This window comes from Canis lupus, chromosome 9, assembly GCF_003254725.2.
Source record: "Canis lupus dingo isolate Sandy chromosome 9, ASM325472v2, whole genome shotgun sequence".
Classification (NCBI taxonomy): Eukaryota; Metazoa; Chordata; class Mammalia; order Carnivora; family Canidae; genus Canis; species Canis lupus.
In genome coordinates this window covers 36,771,015-36,793,142 of record NC_064251.1, presented here as the reverse complement: position 1 = coordinate 36,793,142, position 22,128 = coordinate 36,771,015, and the positions used below count along the sequence as shown (strand labels likewise).

General features: G+C 34.4%; 1 protein-coding gene across 14 annotated transcripts in view; it reads left to right on the top strand.

Annotated features, from left to right (window-relative positions):
- Positions 1-22,128, top strand: part of BCAS3 (BCAS3 microtubule associated cell migration factor) — a 591,457-nt gene that overhangs the window by 245,328 nt on the left and 324,001 nt on the right. For all 14 annotated transcript variants that reach the window (XR_007413014.1, XR_007413013.1, XR_003133737.3 and 11 more), the window contains exon 16: positions 20,245-20,395. Coding sequence is in view for 11 of the 14 variants with exons in the window: in XM_025440686.3 (XP_025296471.1) it covers positions 20,245-20,395 (151 nt within the window). In the remaining 3 variants the exon portion in view is untranslated. The remainder of the gene's footprint in view (positions 1-20,244; positions 20,396-22,128) is intronic.

The window sequence follows — 22,128 nt, the reverse complement described above, 5'->3', positions numbered from 1 at the left end:
GACTGAGAAAAAGAATACCATCAAATTTAGTAACACAGAGGCTACGTGACTGCAATAAGAGCAGTTTGGTAGAGTTGGTAGGGGCCTGACAGGAGTGGATTTTGGCAAGATGGGAAGAGAGAAATAGGGAAACCAGTATTGATAAGTCTGTCAAGAAGCACTGATATAAAAGGGAACAAGAAAATGGGGAAAGAGAAGACTGCTTTAGTTTCTTTATGGAATCAGGACATGAGGCTGGTGGTAGGTTTTGGGAACTTCAAAGAAAGGGGCAAAGATCAGAAAATTGTCCTCTAGGAGAACAGCATTTCTTCTACTAATTAGTAAATTTTTGATGAATGAAGAAACCATTTCTTCCACTATTTTTTATGCCCCACGCAAATTTAATGACTTGCCTTTGCTTTCCAGCTCCGACATCTTGTTCCTCCCTCTGAACTGCTTTCTGCTTATTTCTTCAGGTAAATGATGAATGCATCTGTCAAGCTCAGCTCAGCTGATGTTGCACTTTCTCCCTCTTCACATAAAGTGTGTAATTTTATGTGTTTACTCCTCCTGTATGCTCTTTATCTGTACTTGTTGCTCACTCCTTTTAACCGCCCCCCCCCCTTTTTTTCCATGATATCCATCACTAAGTTGGGAAGGCAGTTAGAGGACCTGGAGTCAGATTGCCTGTGGTAGACTCTATCCTCCATGATTCCCTAAGTCTGTAATCTTCAACAAATTCCTTAATATACCCATGCCCTAATTTTCTATCTATAAAATGAGTGTAATAATATTACCTACCTTTACAGAGTTACGGTCAGGATCACCACACTTTAAGTAGTGTTTGGTACATATCAAATCTGCAGTGAATGATTAGCTACTATGATTATTGTCATGGATACTGTTTATTATTAAGGGGGTATAAGGACTGATTTATTTTTTTGTGTTTTTGTGTAGGCCTCTTACCCAGAAAACAGAATAAATGAGTAATTCAGTGACTAAGGAGTAAATGAAATATAATTGTGACTTTATTATGTATAGGCTTTTATAGCATTGTTGGACTTTGTATTGATAAGTTGCCTTTGACTTCTGATACTGTTTCTGAAATGAAGGGAGATAACAACACAAACCTGAAGGTACAAGTAGCAACATTCCTTCTGTTTCATCTGTTTTTGCTCATTTTAATATCCTACATCAGGAAACACAATTTGATTGATTTATTCACCTACTCTTGAGTCTTTGCATTTCTTTACTTTACAAATTAGTTTTCCAACATAGGTTCAGGAATATGACATTCATTACATGATAGGGCTTTTTAAAAAAATTTTTTTTATCCTGTTTCTATCAAGTTAACAGAGGGGTTTTGGATTCGCTTCTGCAGTTCTCCAGAGTTCCTGGAAGTGTCTCCTTTCCCATCGACTCATTGTTCCTCAGGGGAGGAGTCCTCTTTGAGTCACAGCTTTTTTCTGAATTCCAGATTCTGCTTCTTCCAAATGGAGCTGGTTGAGGAGACTGAGACCTCTAGAGGGGCCTCCGAATTCTTGGACTTGAAGTCTCCAGGTTTTAGTGAAGTACTTTTAAATAACTGGTAGCATCACTTTTCTTGTTAGCATCTGTATGATGCGTTCTTTTTTACCACTCAGAAATTGTTTATTTAATGGTTTTGTAATTACTTGCTTTTGTTGATCAGTAGTTTTCTTGATACACACCACATCACAATTGTAAATACAAAACAACCACACATTTAAGCCTTATATAGTTTCACCTACTTAAGACAATCAATAATAATGGGATGTTTCTTGCCTTCTCTTTCCACATCGCTGTTTACTTGTGGATTGAAGTTTCCATTTGTATGTTTTAATTTTTGCCAAGAAAAATCAATCATGTGCACTGTAGTTCTGCTTTAAATTTTATGCCTCATATCACATGGAGTATATATGTAGTATATACATGTTAACTGGATAAAATCTTCTTTTAGGCTATCTTAGTTTACTACCTGGGTTTCTATTGGTTATGTGTAGTTTATTGTTTTAGTTCAGAATGAAGTTTTGTTTCTAATTTGTTCTTGTTAGATCTAATAGTGTTCCTAGTGAATTTGTTTTCTTATAAGTTCTTTTATTGTCCTTTTTATGATGTTGCAAAATTACAGTATTATGCTAATCTTTACCTTTACTATACAACAAAACCATATATATTTTAAATATTCTTCTGTCACTTCCTATCATTTCTCAGAGAGACCAGATGAATTCTTTAGGGAAAATGGGTGGAAGAGAGAGACCTCATAATACCTTACTGAAAACAAGATGCTTTCCTTTAGAAGCACTAACTGAAAAACCATCTATTAAAGATTTTTTAATTGACTATTTTATAGAGCAGTTTTAGGTTCATAACAAAATTGAGAGGGAGGTTCAGATAGCATAGTTTTTGAGGAAAATAAAATAACCTGTGGAGTATCTTTAAAAACTCTTATATTGCCTTTAAAATAAACTTTAAAATATAGTGCTATAAAAACTGAACTCTGCTAGAATATTTTATCTTTTTGTCTATTTCATTTGGAATATGCCACATTTTTCCCTCTGAAAGTTTTCTCTTAAATGTCACATAAAGTAGTCAGTCATTGAAACTAATCTGGAATTCGTTCTTTTGGTTTTTATTGCTCATGAAATATATTCTCTATTTTTTTACGTTGGCAAATCAAGACGCTAGGTTTTTATGGTTTTACTTTTCAATGGATAATGAGACATACCTCTAGAGGGCGATCTTTTCTAAACTTTCCTGTGATTGTAATCCAGGCAACCCCAGCATGGATGTTGGTGTCTTAAAACATTTTATAATAACCCAGCTTCCCTTTTATTATGTTTTCTATGACATATTCCTCAAAGTCTTCTTAGAGAATCTGACTTTTGAAATCTATTACTATTAATTAAAATCCATTTTTAGTACTCCATCCAGATACCTAGCTTCTTTGAATGAATTAAATTGGTTGAATGGAGGCTAATTTTTTAATCATTTGAATAAGTGTTGTCTGTAATGTTCTAAAAATTCCTTTCTTTGATTTTCTATATATTTCTCTTCAAGGACCTGTTATATCCATACCTGATGGGACCAGATTGATTAAACTCTACAATTGAGGCATAATTAGAGCTTATAGTTAATCTTTGCTTCTCTTTTCTGTTAACGTTGATTGGAATTTTGTTGTTTTTCTTTACCTATTTAATGTATCTTTTCATCAAAGGAATGCTTTTATGATAAAAGTCAACTAAGACCACAATTTTATAATGAAAAATGGCATTCTCTTTCCCCACCCCCTCCACTCTGCAGAAGCTTCTCTTTCAGTTCTTCAGAGTTTTTTCCTTGCTGTTTTCTTTTTTTGTCCCTTTATAGAAATCATGTTAGTTGGATAATGGATCCTCCTACATTGAACCTGTAACTTCATTTTCTATTTTTGTTGTCTTTTGTTTTACTTTATGAGAGTATCCCCAACTTTGTCTTCTAACCTTGTTGCATTTTTATTTCTGCAACATGTTTTAAGATATCCTTTTCTCCCAACAATCTTTTTCTTATCACATTATTGTCTTTTTTATAGATGGAATATTCTTAATCTCTTTGAGATATAGAGACAATTTTGGAGGCATATTTTGCTTCTTGCATTATTTCTATTTTATATGAGTTCCTTTTTCAGTTTTTTTGTTGCGATTGTTATCTTTCATATTATGACAGTGGTCCTCAACTCTGATTGTACATTATAACTTACTCTAGGTAGATTGAAAAAGTACTAATGCCTCAGCCTAGTCTTAGACTGATTAGACCAAAATATTGACATGACCATCTAGGAATCCTTGGTGATCATTCTTATTTTTATTATTGAAATATTATTATTTACTAATTTATTTCATTATTTTTATTTAGCTAATCGCCACAGCCATACTAAAGAACTGATTAGAAGTTCTTTTGAGCATGAGTAGATCATACTAGCTTCTAGTTCCCACTGATATCTCCCTTAGGTGGGACTGGCAGTTGTTTTAGGGAACCCGCAGTCAATACTGTCTGCAGATCTTTTCACTTAGACTGGTCAGTTTTCCCAAAAAGGAATCCTCTGTTTGGGGTGGGCTTGGGGTGGTGGAGACTTTCTGACAATCAACTTAGAAGTCAGTTTTCAGGAAGTGGAAGGAGTTCTATTGCTTTAGTCTAGTGATTAGAATAACAACAAGAGGACTTGAAATACCTATTTGCATGTTACCATTGCCTTACTTTTCCAGGGAGGAGGAAGACAGTTAAGAAAATTCTGGGTCAGAGTCCCTTGAAACATTTTTTTCAAAATTTGGTTTTAGAAAAAAATGGAGAGGGAGAAGAGTAGAAATAAGGTTTCTTAGGATACATAATGACCAGTGTCTGAATGACTGACCCACATAAACAAATTTAGAAATTATCAAATTTGGGAATAGCAGCCATGAGTACTCTTGAACCTAAAATCTGAGCAGGAAGTAAAAATCTGACTGCTGGCTCATAGTTTATAAGCTACAAAAGGGTAGGGATAGCGGGGTCAGGGCTGTGCCAGGGTTACACATACTGAGAAATAGAAACTATTATGATTCTTAGCATACTAGGTTCTTAGCATAAAATAATGCTTAGAATTTGGAGGAGGATGAGAAAAGGAAAGGGATTTAAGGTTCATTGAAAGAGTTATTAACATTGGATGATGTGTTTTTGCAGGTGAGAATATTGAAGCTAGAAATGAGGCACAGGAGTGAAACTATTTCAGAATGGATAGACTGGAATTAATGTGGGCATTGTTGTTGTTGGCAGCTTCAGAAGAGACAGGCTATTCCATTTTCATCCTTAGTAGGGAATGCGTAAAAAATGCTCACTAGTATTTCACTCTTGTCTAATTTTGGAATGGATTGAAATGTGTCCACATTTGATAAAATCATGGATAACAGAAAATATAAAATGACAGTACTGATAAATGAATATGGCTTTTGGCAATGATCCAGCTGATTAAGAAAAAGTGTTTCTGCTAAGGCAGAAGAATTGCAGGGAAGGATATGGTGCCCAGATAGTCTCATAGTACCACTCCTCCTGGTGGTTCTCACTCCCAAGGACTTTCTATCAAGGGAATTTTTATGTACACAGGTAAATTCATGATTTTGCTTTTGGAAAAATAAGTTTTGTTTTGTTTTAAATAAGTTTTGAAGACAAAGACTTGAACAGTTTATTAACACATGTGTACTTATTTTTTTTTCAGTGAACAATTCTCTTTCACAAATTGTTGATAATTTAGACAGCTAAACTGGGTATGGGTTTCCTGTTTTCTTCTTGAGCAGAACATGTAAGCATATTTTAATAGAAAGATACTTAAATGTTTTTAAGCTGGAAATAAAATATATGTGAATATAAAAGGTTTTATCTTCCCTGCTGTCAAAAATGCTGACTGGGCCCTTTTGCACTCTACTCCCAACTTTGTATGGTTGTTAAAATCTGTTGCTTTTTCCCATCTGAAGGAAATGCATCTTTGACACTTCTCATGACCTGAGTCATGGTGCTGAAATAGAGCCAGAAAATATCCTTAGCAGTCATGGGTAAAAAGAAGGAAAGCTTCTGTGTGGTGGGGGTGAGGGAGCGGGAAGGAGGTTGTAGGGAGAGGGGAGCTTTACTTTTGATATTCCAGTTTATATCTTTTTGACTATTAGGAAAATTGCTCACGTTTTACTACTCTGGTGTCAACAGAAAATACTTTGATTTTGTATCTAATTTTTCCTGAAGTATACAGCGTTTATTTGAAAAAGACAAGTTTTACAAATGTTGAATTAAGTCATTCTGAATCCTCCATGTCTGAAACAAATGCACCTTAAATCTTGCAGCTTATTTACTATTTTGTCTTGTTACAGTGTTTGTTTTTATTTCAGAGCCAACTCTCAGTTCTTTCACATCCTATATGTTCAACAGTTTAAGTAATAAAGTTATATTTGTTGAATGATGCAGATAAGTTTATATATTTTTTTTCCTTTGGACAGTGAAGTTCATCCTATTTGCTCTGCTGCAGTGATACGAAATCCATTCATTATGAGATAAGCATGAAGGATTTGGGTATAGTATATTTTCAAAAGAATTTTGAGGAGGATTTATTTACACTTTGGGGAGTTCATCGAACCCCAAATTTGGTCTAAGTGATGTTAGACTATGGGGTTTTTAATTCTGGAGATTTTTCACCAGGGTTAAAAGCCTTCACTCCTGAGCATTTAGTCTCCAAACACTATTTGAGCTCGATTCAGAAGAGTGGGAAATTTTGAGACTGCTTAAATATATTAGATTTAGGAATAATTTTAAGCTTAAAGTGAAAGACCCAGGATACTATTCTTTTATTCTTCTTATTTATGAGTTTACTTTGTCATCTCTAGTGCTAAATATAGTCTATTTACTGTTTTGTTTGGTTTTTCGTTGTTGTAAGAGTAGCAAACTACATTCTTAATGCCTAAAATGAATTAAGACTTGCTAAAACTTCTTAAATATTAAAAGTACCAGCTCTTATAAATTTTCTCCATCTGAAATCTTGGAGTGCTCTAAGAACAATAAACAAATGAATTTCCCACTTGTGGGGGAGATTTTTTCATTTGTTTTATAAATTTGGGCTAGCTATGTAATTGAGACTAAGTTATACCACAAATAAAGTAGAAAGGAAATGCAGGCAAAGAATTTTCTATAATATATTACATGACCTGTCCCATACACCTTATTTTATCTCTGAAACTTTTCAGACGTATTTCTTAATTTCCCCCTGTTTGTATTCTTGCATCTTATAAGCAGTGATCTCATCTCCCTTTCCAGGCTTATTTTTGCATTCCACAATTCCTGATTCTAAGCATGCTTTAATATCTTTTTGGATAAATGTAGATTGTCCTTGCTATATGTGCAGTTTAGCAACAATTAGCTCCTTTTGATTTTCAATTTTTATGTTTCAACTTTTTAAATGTACTGGGTTTATTTTAGATTTAAGGAAAGAAAAATAATCAAATGTATATATGACAGTTGTGAGCACACTAAAATAATTAACTGGTGAGAATGTATTCAGATTACAAAAGGAGAACAACCTCGCATATTTTAATTTAATTATATATAAACATATATTTGTGTAAATATGCAATACATAAATTTCTAAATAGTTACTCAGTGATTAGTAGCATTTCAGTTCTCCAGAACATAAAGTTTTAATCCTCCTGACCTGTAATAAGCACTAGTGCAAATCTCCATGCAAGCTACCTTGTATATGGTGGGAAGAAGTGATGATGTCATTAAAAACCTTAATCTCCATCTTGCAAAAAAAAATATTACACTCTTTTTTTTCAAGTCAGTTTGTGGAAGATTTATCTTCTTATCTTTCCACCCTTCCCCAAAGTACCTGTTTGTGTCACTGAACTGTTTGGTTGAAGAGCGACAAGTGTTTTTGCGTGAAATGCATAATGGTTTGCTGTGTTTTTAGTCCATCATCTGTTGGTCCCCCCTAAAAAAATTACAAGGAGAAACAAGTCAGTACCCAGTGAGAATTGTCCTTGAGCTCTTTTCTGTCTTGAACTTTGTCACTGTAAACTGGGTGGCGTTAACAGTCTTTTAAAAAATATGTGTATATTATTCATTTTCTTTTAATTGTGTATTCTACTCTCCTTGGCTCCTGTGAACAAGCATTGCTTCCGCCCAGTTTGGTATGTGGGTCAGAAGGCACTGTTTCTCACCAGGGCGCTCTGCTTCCTTTTCCTACTTGAGTAGATTACAGATTATACTGGAATACGCCTGAGAAAAGGTCAAAAAGAAGGGTGAAAGTTCTAGAACTGCAGCTGGGAAGCTTGTCATTCTCATCTAGGAAAGGGGGAAAAAAAGAACAAGAAAAAGAACAAAATAGAGAAATAGAGACTCCCACCCCAACCAAAACAACCCACATTCAGGAAATTCCCATTTGCACAGGATACTTTTTATATACTCTGAAAGGATTTTATTTGGTTTTGATTAAATAATTATCGAGTGTTTGGCTGAGAAAGCTTTAATGTTAAATTAGATGGCAAGCGAGAGTAAGCAGTGATTTTAACTTTTCAGAGCCCAGATTTCCAGTGATTGTTTCAAAACAAGCTACCATTGTACTCTTTTTGACAGAGTCAAGAAGTTGGGAGCTTTTCAACTACAGAGTTAACTTAGTTAAACTCATGGGTATATTTTGGATTTTTATCCCTGTCAATTCCACAGCAGGATATTAAAAGCAGACCAAAAATTTTGGTCGTCTGTGGAAAGCAAAAAAGCACACATGCGCGCGCGCACACACACACACACACACAGACACACACAACCGCCCCCTATGAACTCATTACCCGGTTTTCATTTGGGAAAGGTTTGTAAGGGATAGAACATCTACATGAGGTCTGAGAACAGCGAAATCATTGGAACGAGAACTATAATGATGGGATGTTTGGGAATGAAGGTCTTTCTATAGAATTGCCTTCTTGATGAGGGTGGGGGGCAGGTTGTTACATGGACACTGGCTTTCAGTGGGCCACATTCATCCAATTATAAAATGGAATAGTTTAAAATATTAGCAGACCGAGGACACTGATAGACTTGTATCCTAGAACAAGAATGGATTTTGTAGATAAATGTGTAGAGAGGTAATGAGAAGAGAATCTGACACTATTTTAGGAGTCTAACATATAGGAAAGTTTCTGTGGTAAACTTTCAGAAAAATGGAGTACCTAAGGCGAATAAGGTCTGTATCCCTGATAAGGATCAACAAGTGAGAAGAAAATGCAGACCTCTTGATAACACTGCTCTCCCATGGGGGACCGTCAACACTACCTTGGCTCCTTTTCTTTTTTTTTTCTACAACTGCGTCTTTGCTACTTTATATTTATCCCTGCATCCCTAATGACAACAAAAGACAGTGCTCCTTTATCTTCCAGATGCTCCATTTGGTCCACTTTATTTCATTATAGTTCTTAGTCTCTTATACCTCTTATTTCTAGAATATTCCTTCTACCACCTCTGGCAACAGACTGTAATTTGTGCAATTTCTAGAAAGAAACCTATAGTAAAAAGTTTTCTCTTTCTCACTGATGTAATACTGTTTTAAGATACTTTCTGACCTACAGCTCTGATCCTTTGATTGCTTAGTGTCATTTTAACTGCTTTTATTTGCCTTGTTTCACAGTATATGGCAGGATAGGGAAATTTTTTTAAAGTGGGGGGAGGCGGTATATAATCACATTTTATGTCGTATTTTTTCTTGATTACATTTAAGAAGAAATGCATACGGATACACTGATATCAATAACTTTAATATTTAGCATAATCTGAAATGGTCAACAGTTTCAGGATCTTGCTTCAGAAACTTCTTGAAACTGGCAGTTTGCCAGCTTCATGTTCTCACATCACTGCGTTCAGAAGCTAAGAATACCAACCTGGCAGCTTCTGCAGAGAAGGTAAAGATAAAACAGAAAGGAGTCTAGCTTTGCAGCCACATTACCTGGGAGTTGTTGCTGATGTCTTTTCCACAAATGTTCACGTTTGTCAAAAACCAGTAAATCTTGCAAAGTTTATTTTCCTTGTAGCATCTGTGTTTTATAATGGGTCTTTTAATTTGTTTTTACTTTGTCTGCAGGGATTTCTTTTGTCCGGAGTTTTCAGACTCTGTCTTTTTTTTTTTTTTTTCCTGTGGAAGTGAGTCCATTAATGATGACTGGTTTGGGAATATGCCTCTCTGCAAAGCTGACCTGACAAACTGTTCCTCTAGTGCAGCAACAAAGCCCATTGTCGTTTTGTCTCTTTACTTTTATCCACAACTTAATCCATTTTTCCTCTGTGTTTCTATAGTATAGAATGTCTGGGAAAACATATTTGGGGACAATGCCTAAATAATAAGATGGCATTTTGAAGTTAGCAAAACTTCTAGTAAACAGGTTATAACATGTCAGCCTGAAGCACAGACAGGTACCATGTGTTCAGATGGGAATTGAGAGTGCCTCAGTAGAAGGTACCTGCAGATATTCTTCTGAAAGGTAGAAGGGGGGGTGGGAAGAGCACATGAGGTTGTTTTCATAATTCTTTTTTCAAAAATGGAAATTTGTTCAAGTATACACAGAAAGTCAGTGGTTAGACCCCAATGTGAACTGTTCTGGTTTAGTGCTTTGTATTCTAACAATAAATGCAATAATAACTAAACAAACAAACAACTGAAAACAAAAAACAAAATATCATAGCTTTAAGCATCAAGGGATGTTTTATAAATTCTGATTTTTAAATGATTTTCTACTCCCAAAGAGAATTTTAGCTTTAATTTATTGAGAAACCATTTTATTGGAACTTGGGATTTTTGTCTCCCAAGAGAACTCTATCTTGGGGACTGGTAAACCTCTAAAGGATCAAAGCTCTTGTGGATTTGGATAAAGACCCAAAAGCCTAAGGCTTATAGAAGTTTATATAGAGTAAGCCCAAAAAACTGGGATGAGAGTCTTAGAAGGGGTTATTTTCTCATGAGATTTTTGGGACTTCCTCTGTTTAGATGTGCCAGAAATACTGTGAGAATATCCATTCTCATGGCATTTGTCACTTACAGGTCTTGTCCCAGCTGGAATTCAAAAGTGTAATGGTGTGTGGAAATATAATATGCATTTTAAAGTTTTATAAAGCTCACTACTAAAACTCCAATTAAATAACCTCTGCTATTTTCATTGTACTTATATAATTAAGAGAAAAGTATAGTAAGGAATAGTTACTGAAGATGACATTTAGGATTTAAGTAGTGACTTCATTGATCCTGGAAATTTTTAATTTTGCTGTTACTATTCTATATATGCCTGAAAGGTAGAGCAAAGAAAAAGTGCTACTATCTCTCTCTGTCCAAAGGGAAATTGAAGGATAAAATAGAGGGACAGATTTAATCCTCATCTAAGACTTGAGATACTACAAGTTTCTTCCTGCTGAACCTCATTATATTAAGAGGCTTCAGGCCTAATGAAAAATCCTGGCTTGGGAATTTAGGCTTGATATAACCATAAGGAAGTGTCTGAAGATCTGTTCAAAAAGTTATCAAATCTAAGCTCCTGCTTAGTCAACATGAGACTAAGCAGAATAGCTAAACCAATGGATTCCAGCATCTGGCTGTCTCCTGAAGTACTTTGTGTCCCCTCCAAAATGAATTTTTTCTATAGATCATGGGGCTGTATTTCCTGTACTTCCTGGACATAAGAAAAAAAAATATTCACTTCATTTGGTAAACATTTGTTGAGCTGTCAACAATTAGTAAGACACTGCCCCTCCTCTGGAAAAGTCTCCAGTTTTCCTGGATGATAAATCTGGAGGTTTGTTAGATTCTAGCTACATTTTCAAATAAAATCCATGACACAAGGGATAGTGAAAAATCATTTTTAAACAAAGATTTTGAACACTTGAAAAGAGAAGGACCATTATAATTTTTGTGTTTAATTTATTGAATATGAACTTTCCTTTTTAAATTTGGTATCTATTAATGTGTATCTTTTAGATGTAGATCATTATGTGTCAGCCAGTGACATTTCTTGTCTAAGCAGTTCCCTCATTTTACTTACTGCTGATGTAATTGTTTGCACATTTCTCATCATATCCTTTATTTTCTATTTGAAAAGTAACAGTATAAAAATACAGACTTCTTCCTCTGTGCTTAAAATTTGTATACCTATCTTCCCTTTTAAGTTGTCCCTTTAAAACAACAATAAAAATGTCTCTCTCTTTTTTTTTGTTCCTGAGACATTTCACAAATATCTTTGTTAGCATGTTTTCCCCCATTGTAAACTTTTTATATAGTTTCTGTTTCATTATGTTATGAACTCTTTAGGAGGCCCTTGGGCTTAGTCATCCAGGACTAGGACAAGAGCTAATACTGATAAGGCTCAAAAAATGTCAAGCGAAAGAATGCATGTTGATGAAACCTTTGTTTGGTATAGTATCTCATCTTGATGTCTACAGACATCAGTCTCCAGAGTTCTTAAATCTGTATTCTCTGTCCATTACCTTGATCATTTCCTCTCAACATTTCTTTTACTTCTCCCTTTCCACCTGACTTTCCCACCTCTTGTCTGAAATGACCCTACTGAAGATTACCAGAGTTAGTAGCTCTCTCCGAGTTCACCTTTGTGAACCTTGTCACCCTTGAGTGTTTTGTTAATCCATTTATTCTTTCATTAAAGCTATTTTTATAATTACTTGCCATGTCCAATAAAATAGAAGACAGACAATATCCCTATGTGAACATAAATCTACCCAACTTACTTTACTCTTTCAAACGGGCTGGGTGTTGCACGCTACATCATAAACACAGACACCCAGGGTAAATAAATGCCCACAGAAAAAAAAAAAAAATAAATAAATAAATGCCCACAGACTTGGGTGTTGCTTGACAATAGAATTGTGGGCTGAGAGGGATAGATCTGAAGCACCTTTTATGTTCCTTGGAGGTTGCCTTTCATCCTGGTGAGCCAATGAAGGGTTTTAAGTTACAGCTAACTAAATCACAAGACTTGGAGCTTCTCAGTGAATCACTTCATTTTTCTAGACCACTCATCCTATCCATAAAGTGTAGCAATCTCAAAATCTGTACTGTTGTTCCCTTGCTAAATAATTTACCTAAGTTCCTGTTCCACTGGCTCAATTAAAAAGTTCTTTTAAAACTGAAATTGTTTTATCTTCCTACTGCTTGCCATTATAATCTTCTCTTCTAGTTAGAGATTCCTTACTATTGCTCACAAATGGGGCATCCCTTTACACACTCTATTTATGTTATCCTTCATGATTTCTTCTCTCTTCTTTATGTTATCTATCAGATTTCTTCTCTCCTACTCATATCCATATTTTGTGCATCTTGCAAAGCCTAGGTTATGTCCCATCTGCTCCATGATCTCATCTCCAAATAGGTGATCCTATTTGTACTTATCTCTTAGTACCAAGCAATTAGCATGTAAATTATTCCTGTTTCATGCATATTAGACTGTAAGCTTCATGATAATCAAAGAATGCTGTCTTCACAGTATGTAATCTTGAGCTAAGTTACTCAACTAATATTTGATTACTAGTTGTAAAATGTGTGTGTTACAAACAGTCCTTGAATTTCATTAACTTGTGACATTTTACCGCTGTGGTCTGATTTCAGATTCAAATTAGTGTTATTATAATTGTCTAATGGTGAATCTTGCATTATTTACATCTACATTGGTTTAAATAGTGTCATGATAAATTATTTTGAGTGATTTAACTATAAGAAAGTTTTCTGTTACTCCTCTGCAAATATCAAATATTGTAATGGGATTCCACTTTTTTTTTTAAGATTTTATTTATTCATGAGAGACACACACAGAGATGCAGAGACATAGACAGAAGGAGAGCCAGGCTCCCTGTGGGGAGCCCTATGTAGGACTCAATCCTGGGATTCCGGGACCATGCCCTGAGCTGAAGGCAGCCACTTAACCACTGAGCCACCAAGTCCTCCTGGCATTTCACTTTTCATATTACCTATAAGGTTCTGTGTTGTGTGAGTGTAGATATTATTGTGTAATTTATTAGAGGGCTTAGAGCATCTTATGTATATTCTGAATATTGTCTTTTATTATCCTTCTAGTAGGTGTGGGTTCACCTTCACCTTCAATTAACTTCACTTCAATTAACTTTAATGTGAATTTAGATTTGGAAATTGGGTAGATAGATAAATATTTTTGTGCATTTCTTATCTAATTTTGCTGGAGAGACATCGCATGTTTACACTGATTGTTCCATAGATTTATGTCCCACAAAACAACTCATTTGTTTAAGCCATTATGCTAATTCTGAAGATGCCTTCATCTTATAATGACTTTTTAAAAAGAGCTTCTTACCTTTTCTTACTACCTCTGAAGCTACCATTAGCTACAGTGTGGTAGTTCTCCCTCTGTACTGATTGATCTGTTTTAAGAGTGAATGTCTTTCAGAGAACACAGGCAGTAACTTCTTTGACATTAGCCATAGCAGCAACTTCTTTCTAGGTATGTCTCCTGAGGTGATGGAAACAAAAGCAAAAATAAACTATTGGAACTAAATCAAAATAAAAAGCTTCTGCACAGCAAAGGAAATGATCAGCAAAACTAAAAGCCTACAGAATGAGATATTTGCAAATGACATATCTGATAGAGGGATAATATCTAAAATCTATAAAGAAATTATGAAACCCAACACCGAAAAACCTCATAATCTAATTAAAAATGGCCAGAAGATATGAACAGACATTTTTCCAAATAAGAAACACAGGTGGCCAAGAGACGTGTGAAAGATGCTCAATGTCACTTATCATCAGGGAAATACAAATCAGGACTACAATGAAATATCACTTCACACCTGTTAGAATGGCAAAAGTCAATACCAAAAGAAACAATAGGTATTGGTATGGCTGTGGAGAAAGAGGAACCCTCTTGCACTGTTGGTAGCCACTGTTGCAGCCACTCTGGAAAACAGTTCGGAGGGTCTTCAAAAAGTTAAAATTAGAACCACCCTACCATCCAGTAATTGCACTAGGTATTTACCTAAAGAATACAAAATACGAATTCAGAGGGATACATGCACCCCAATGCATCATCATCAACAATAGCCAAATTATGGAGACAGCCCAAGCATCCATCAATTGATGAATGCATAAAGAAGATATGGTATATATAGACAATGGAATATTACTCAGCCATAAGAAAAGAATGAAATCTTGCCTTTGCAACCACATGCATGGAATTAGAGAGTATTATGCTAAGCAAAATAAGTCAGAGAAAGACAAATACAATATAATTTCATTCATATGTGGAATTTAAGAAACAAAACAAATGAGCAAAGGGAAAAGAAAAGAGAGGGAGAGGCAAACTAAGAAACAGACTTTTAACCATAGAGAATAAACTGATGGTTACCAGAGGGAGGGTGGTTGGGGGGATGGACTAAATAGGTGATGGGTATTAAGGAAGGCACTTGTGATAAGCACTGGGTGAAGTGTAGAAGTACTGCATCACTATATTGTATACCTGAAACTAATATTACACTATATATTAACTAACTAGAATTTAAATAAAAACTTAAAAAAGAAAAAATGTGTTTCAGGATGTCATTTAGAAATAAGATACTCATTAGGATCTTTTGGGAGGCATTTTTAAATTTTATATATATATATATATACATATATATGTATATATATATATATATATATATAAATTTGTCTCCTTAATTCAAATTAGTTTTAAAAAAAGTAAGTATTTACTATTGCTGCTATTTATAAAATACTATATTTACTGTTAACCATAGAACCAGGGCAGATAAGTTTTATAAGAAATCAGGAACAATGATTTGAAAATAGTATTGGGTCAATCAGGTATTTTCTGTATGAAAAAGTTGATGAATTATTAACACTGGAGTCACTTTTATAACAAGGAAAGTTTCTGTGTAAGTGCATGATTTACTAAGAATCACTATAAAACTACAGTAATCAAAAAATGTGGTACTGGTGAAAGGATAGACACATGGATCAGTTAAGCAAAATCTAGAAATAGATCCACACAGACATGGTCAGTTGACTTTTGACAAAGATGAAAAGGCAATTCAATGGAGAAAGGATCATCTTTTTAATGGTCATAAAACAAGTGGCCATCCAATTTCAAAGCAGTGAACACAACCTCAATTCATACCTCAATCCATATACAAAAATTAACTTAAATGAATTATAGTCTACTCTTGCCACTTCTACTCAGTATTGTACTGGCAGTTGTAACCAGGGCAATTAGGCATTTGGGATGACATGATCATGCATATAGAAAATCCTAAGGAATCCACAAAATACTGAGATAAGCAAGTTCAGCAAGGTTATAGGATACAAGATCAATATACAAAAATTAATTGTATTTCTCTATGTTGGCAATGAACAATCTGAAAAGTGAAATTAAGAAAACATTTCTTTTTAGAAGTTGCATCAAAAAATAGGAATACATTAACCAAAGATGAATAAAACTTGTACCCTGAAATCTGCAAATAATGTGCAAAGAAGTTAAAGAATTCCTACATAAATGAAAAGACATCTCACGTTCGTGGCTTGAAAGACTTAATATTGTTAAGATTGCAACAGTTTCTCAACTGATCTGCAGATTCATTGCAATCCCAATCAAAATCCTAGCTGGTGGGCAGCCCCGGTGGCGCAGTGGTTAGCGCCGCCTGCAGCTCGGGGTGTGATCTTGGAGACCCGGGATCAAGTCCCACGTCGGGCTCCCTGCATGGAGCCTGCTTCTCCCTCTGCCTGTGTCTCTGCCTCTCTCTTTCTCTGAATAAATAAATAAATCTTAAAAAAAAAATCCTAGCTGGCATTTTTGCAGATAATGACAAGGTATAGGTAGAAGCAGGAAGTTTTGTTGGATATAATGACCCATTGGAGAAAAGCATCAAATCACTAGCTATCTTTAAAAAGAAAAGAAATTTAATATGATTTTTCTCTATTCTTTTTCTATCTTTAGTTTCTCTGAAAAACCATTATTTACGGTTACAAAGATGCTTTACAATCATTTTTCTTCTTTGGAAAAAGGTGACTGAACAGGTTTCTCATAGTTTTGAAAATTGAAATATCATCTGTAGTGAGTTCTGTGTGTATTTGGGCAGATGTTTGTGTGATATCTACTTGAGAAGTTATAAGTTGTTTAGGAATCTAATTCCCAATATAACAGCATTTCAAATCATGGAAATTCAGAAAAACAAGCAAAGTGACCGAAAATTTCTAATTCTGTGTGGCTTATATCTGAAGAGGACTTTGATAATGTAATAACAATTTCTGCCTTTATATTTTAAACCCTTCTTTCTGTGAGATTTGTAACTTACTTGAATTTTGTAGCTGTAGGCCACAAGGTGGTGACACCAAATAATACAGAAATAATAAATGTCCAAGAGGGTGCTTCTGCTCCAAAATATAGTATACTCCCTTATGATGATATGCTTGTCTTTTTTTTTTTTTAGCGACTCTGTGTGATTTCTGTTTGTGTTAAGAAAGCACTACAAATTGGTATAGCACTTCAGCTCACAAAATTTAGCTAAAAATTTATCATTTGGCCAACATATCAGTTAAATAAAAAAATTACAGAGATCATGGATCCTGCCTTGCCTCAGGCTTTGGGTATCATAGTATTGGAATAGTAGACATTACCAGTAGTATCTTGAGGGCACTGATTAAAAAATAAAGAGAAAAAAAATCCTAAACCCCTACTTGTAAAGTTGTGATAAACTTCACTTGAACTTTGGAGATTTGGGTTTTTTGTTTTGTTTTGTTTTGTTTTGTTTTGTTTTTGCTGTCATTTGTTTCATTTCATTTCATTATTATATAAAAAAAATCACCCCCCATACCTTACAGAAAGTTAACTATATAATATAAATTATATAAATCATATATATAAATGTAAAATATAAACCTAAACATTTTTAGATTGAGTTTTTTTACCTTGGACAAGGCATATAGTTCATTAATTCAACACCACATATACAAAACAAATTCATGAAGTCGACTTTATTGGAAAAAAACATTTTGCTTGTTGAAAGATCTGCAAGAGAATGAGAAGACGAGTTGCAGGGTGATAGAAAATATTTGAAAATTGTATGTCTTCTAAAAGGCATATGTCCAGAATATATAAAGAACTTTCAAATTACGAGAGTAAGAACTATAAATAATTTCTTACATTTGTAGCCATTTGATTTTCAACAAGGGTGCCAGGACAATCCATTGAAGTGGGAAAGGATAGTCTTTTCAAAAAATGGTCCTGAAACAAGTAGATGTCCAACATTCAAAATAAAGAACATAAAACATTTATCTCACATTGTTTATAACGATTAATTCAAAATGGATTGGAGACCTAAATGTCAGAGCTGAAAATATAAAACTCTTAGAAGAAAACATAGGCATAAATTTTTGTATCCCTGCATGTGGCAATGATTTCTTAGATCTGAGAACAAAAGCAAAAGCAACTAAAGAAAAAATACATACAGTAGACTCTATCAAAATTAAAAACTTGTATGCCTCAAAGCATACCATGAAGAAAATGAAAAGACAACACATAGAATGGGAGAAAAATATTTGTAAATCATATATTTGAGAAGGAACTGCAGGTTGGCAGTTCCTCAAAATGCTAAATATAGACCTAACAGTTCCATTCCTAGGTGTGCATACCCAAGAAAACTGAAAACACCTGTCTCCATAAAAACTTGTACACCTTGTGTTCATAGACACATTAGTCATAATAGACTAAAAGTGGAAAAACTCAAATATTCTTCAAATGATAAATGGATAAATAAAATGTGATATCCATGCAATGGAATGCTATTTGGGTATAAAAAAAGAATGAACTACTGATATATCATACAACATAGATGATGAACCTTGAAAAGATACTAAGTGAAAGAAGCAGGCCACATTGTATGATTCCATTTGTGAAGTATCCAGAATAGGCACATTCATAGAAACAGAAAGGAGCTTCTGGTTCTCAAAGGCTGAGGGATGGGCCAAAGGAGGAGTGATTGCTAATGGGTATGGGCTTTCTTTTTGGGTGATGAAATGTTCTGATATTAGATTGTGGTCATGGTTGTGCTACTGTGTAAAATATATTAGACACAAAACTGTACACTTCAGAAGAATGGCTTTCACAGTATATGAATTCTATCTCAGCAAAAATACTGATCTGGTTTTTAAAATGGCCAAAAGATTTGAGCACTTTATCAAAAAGAAATATGGATGACAAATAAGTGCGTGAACAAAAAAAGTGCTGGGATGCCTGGGTGGCTCAGCAGTTGAGCGTCTGTCTTCGGCTCAGGGTGTGATCCTGGTCCAGGGATTGAGTCCCACACCAGGCTCCCTGTGAGGAGCCTGCTTCTCCCTCTGTCTCTGCTTCTCTCTGTGTCTCTCAGGAATACATAAAATCTTTAAAAAAAAAAAGTGCTAAACATTATTGGGCATTAGAGAAATCCAAATAAAAGCCAGAATAGCTAATATAAAGAGTAACAATATCAAATGCTGGGAAGGATATGGAAGATCTGGAGCTTCATACTTCACTGATGAGAATGTGAAATGGTTCAGCTACTTTGTCAGACTGGCATTTTCTTATAACCTTAAAACATAAAATTGTTGTGTCCCTGCAAACATTGGTTTACTATGACCAGAAATTCTATTCCTGGATTATTTATCCAAAAGGGAAATTTATATTCATACAAAACCTGTACATAAATGTTTATAGCACCTTTATTCATAATAGCCAAAACCTGGAAACAAATGTCTTTTTATCAATGACTAGATAAACAAACCGATGTAGTTCCATAGAATAGGATCATACTCAAGAATAAAAAGGAAAGCTCTATTGATACTTTCAGGAAAATATAGAGTGGATGAATCTCAGATGCTTATTGGCTAGAGAAAGAAACTGGACTCACTAAGCTCCCTACTCTGTGATGTCATTTATGGGACATTCTGGAAAATATATAACCATGGAGAGGGAGAAAATATAAGTACATAGGAGGAGTTTGGCTTACTGGTGAGCTGAGAGTAATTATTCCCTCTGTGGATCAGATTTTATTTCACAGAAGAGTTTGTTTTTACTGGTTATTAGTGAGCTGTCATGACCCTCTTAATTTTTTATATTAGAGAATGCCCAGCATAAAATAAAGGGAAATGTTGATTTGATATTTTTAAGTTTTATGGCGGAGAGTGGTATATATTGGGAAGAAGGTGATGTTTTCACCTACGACTTTTGTTAATCTCATCCTGTGTCTCTCGCGCTACTGTCTGTGGATACTTACAACTCCTGTTTCTTCCACCCTCCCAGTTTTCACAGGCTGCTGTGGCTGATTATATTCTACCCACTTACTCTCAAGCTTGTTCAGAGAAATGCACCATGCCTCCTGTAGACTACTTTACATCTTCCAGTTTATTTTCTTTTGCTATACCATAGCATTATAATTAAATTTTATGCTAATTATTTGTATAACCATTTAACATCTATCCAATTCTGTATCCTCTATTCCTCTACCTCCAAAGACTAAAATCTCTGTTTATAGTCAAGTCACACTTGCTATTACCAGTATCCTTTGTATTTTTCCCCCCATCCATATAACCATGATTCTTTTAGAATCAATTCTGGCCTTGGATAACTTTCTTAAATGATTAGTAGAGTGAGTACAAACCCCATCAGAGAAGGAAATGTCTCTTGATGATGGTTTTCTTTGTTTTTCTCTTTGTAGGGAAACTAAACAGCCAAGATTCCTACAATAATTTTGCCAACAACAACCCTGGCAACCCTCGGCTCTCTCCTCTCCCCAGCTTGATGGTACTGATGCCTCTTGCACAAATCAAGCAGCCAATGACATTGGGGACCATCACCAAACGAACAGGGTAACGCCTTAAGCTTGATACTTTTTAAAATAGCTGTTTCAGAGGATTGGATACTTAGAAATAAAGCATATATTTTCTTTGGGTGTTTTGATTATGCTCTTAATTTCCAGTCCACATAAAACTTAATGACAGCAGATTAAGTAGAAAATATAGAACATGCACAAACATACTTGAATATAACCATGTACACATATATCCATAGCAAAAACAAAGCAGTGACAAGTTGTGAAAACTAGTATTGACTAATAAAAACGAGACCCATCTTCTCAGTCTTACACTTGTTGCCTTGTGGCTTTGTCTGAAAGTACAGTTTCAGTTTCTTGCTTTTGTGGACATGATCTGGATTTATAATGACTCCCAAATTTTAACTGGCCCAAATACTAAGGAAAGAATTTTAGATGATAACCATATTTCTAATGCTTAAAAAAACCCACCTATGTTATAGTATAATTTATATATAATAATCTGTTATTAGTGTCAAAACATTGTGATATTATGAGTAGTTTTCAAAAGCCAGAGTCCTAAGATTTGGGCTTTACTCAAGATTGGTCATTAACATCCTCAAAGACATTTGGTGACTCACTTATGTGTCTGTGCTTATTTTAGCTATTTAAAAAAAATTTTAATTACTACTGGTTAGGAATATAAAATTATCACTTCTTTGGGTTCCTGAAAATAAAGTGCTATATCTAAGATGTCATTAGATGATCAATTGTGTAGTGACTCTGAAATTCTGTTTTGTACCAGAAGATATATATCTGTAGGCAAATTACCTATTTCATCAATAAACAATCCTGAAATTTAACCTAATCTGAAATGCAACAACTGTTTTAAATTCTATATTCAGGTAATCTAGAGAAAACCCAATCCTGGCTTCAAACACTCTTTAAGGTCTTTCCAACAAAAAGAATATATTAAATTATTTGGCTGCTATATCAATAGGTCTTAATATTTTTGTGCTGGGTGGTAAAGTGTAGAAGTCACTTTTGTGAGAAGAAATACTCATTTCACCATGGCACAGAAATGGACGCTTTACCTAATACAGCGGTATTTGTATACAAAATTATCTTACTGCAGAATGCAGAAATAAAATTGAGCTTGTGGCATGTTAAGGGTGGGAGAGAAGGAAAAATAGAGCAAACCTAGATCCCAATCAGACATGTTATGATATCATTTAGCCTGTAATCCTTTTTTTTTAAACTGATGTCAGCTTTTTAACTCCTTATGTTCAGTAATTTAAATGGAATTTTGACTTCTCTTTCCTATGTTTCTTTATTTTAAAATAAGTTAGAATAGCTATGAATAGGAAAGAAGTTATGAACTTATATTTAAGTTAGCTCATTTTTATTTGTATATTACTTATTAGAATGTAGAATCAAAAATTGGACTAAATCTTGAATCATAATTTTTTTTTACTCATAGAAGTCAGTACTACCTTCTTGATTCAGCTGAGCATTATACAATTCTGCAAAGTACTTCTGAGTTTTTATGTGTTTCCTGAATCTAAGTGAAAGAGTACTCAAAATTGTTCTTCTTGAATTTAATTCTAGCTTTGTTGCTGATGTTTGTTGTTTTTAAAACTTAAGAGCTACTCTGTTTTTATAATGCAAAGCATTAGCTCTCTTTTTCAAATAATCTTTTCCATATTTATCTCTAAGATAGTGACTGAGGTTCTATGCATGAAATCCTATGTTGTCAGAATTTAATTCAATATATTTGTGGGAAGGAGAGGA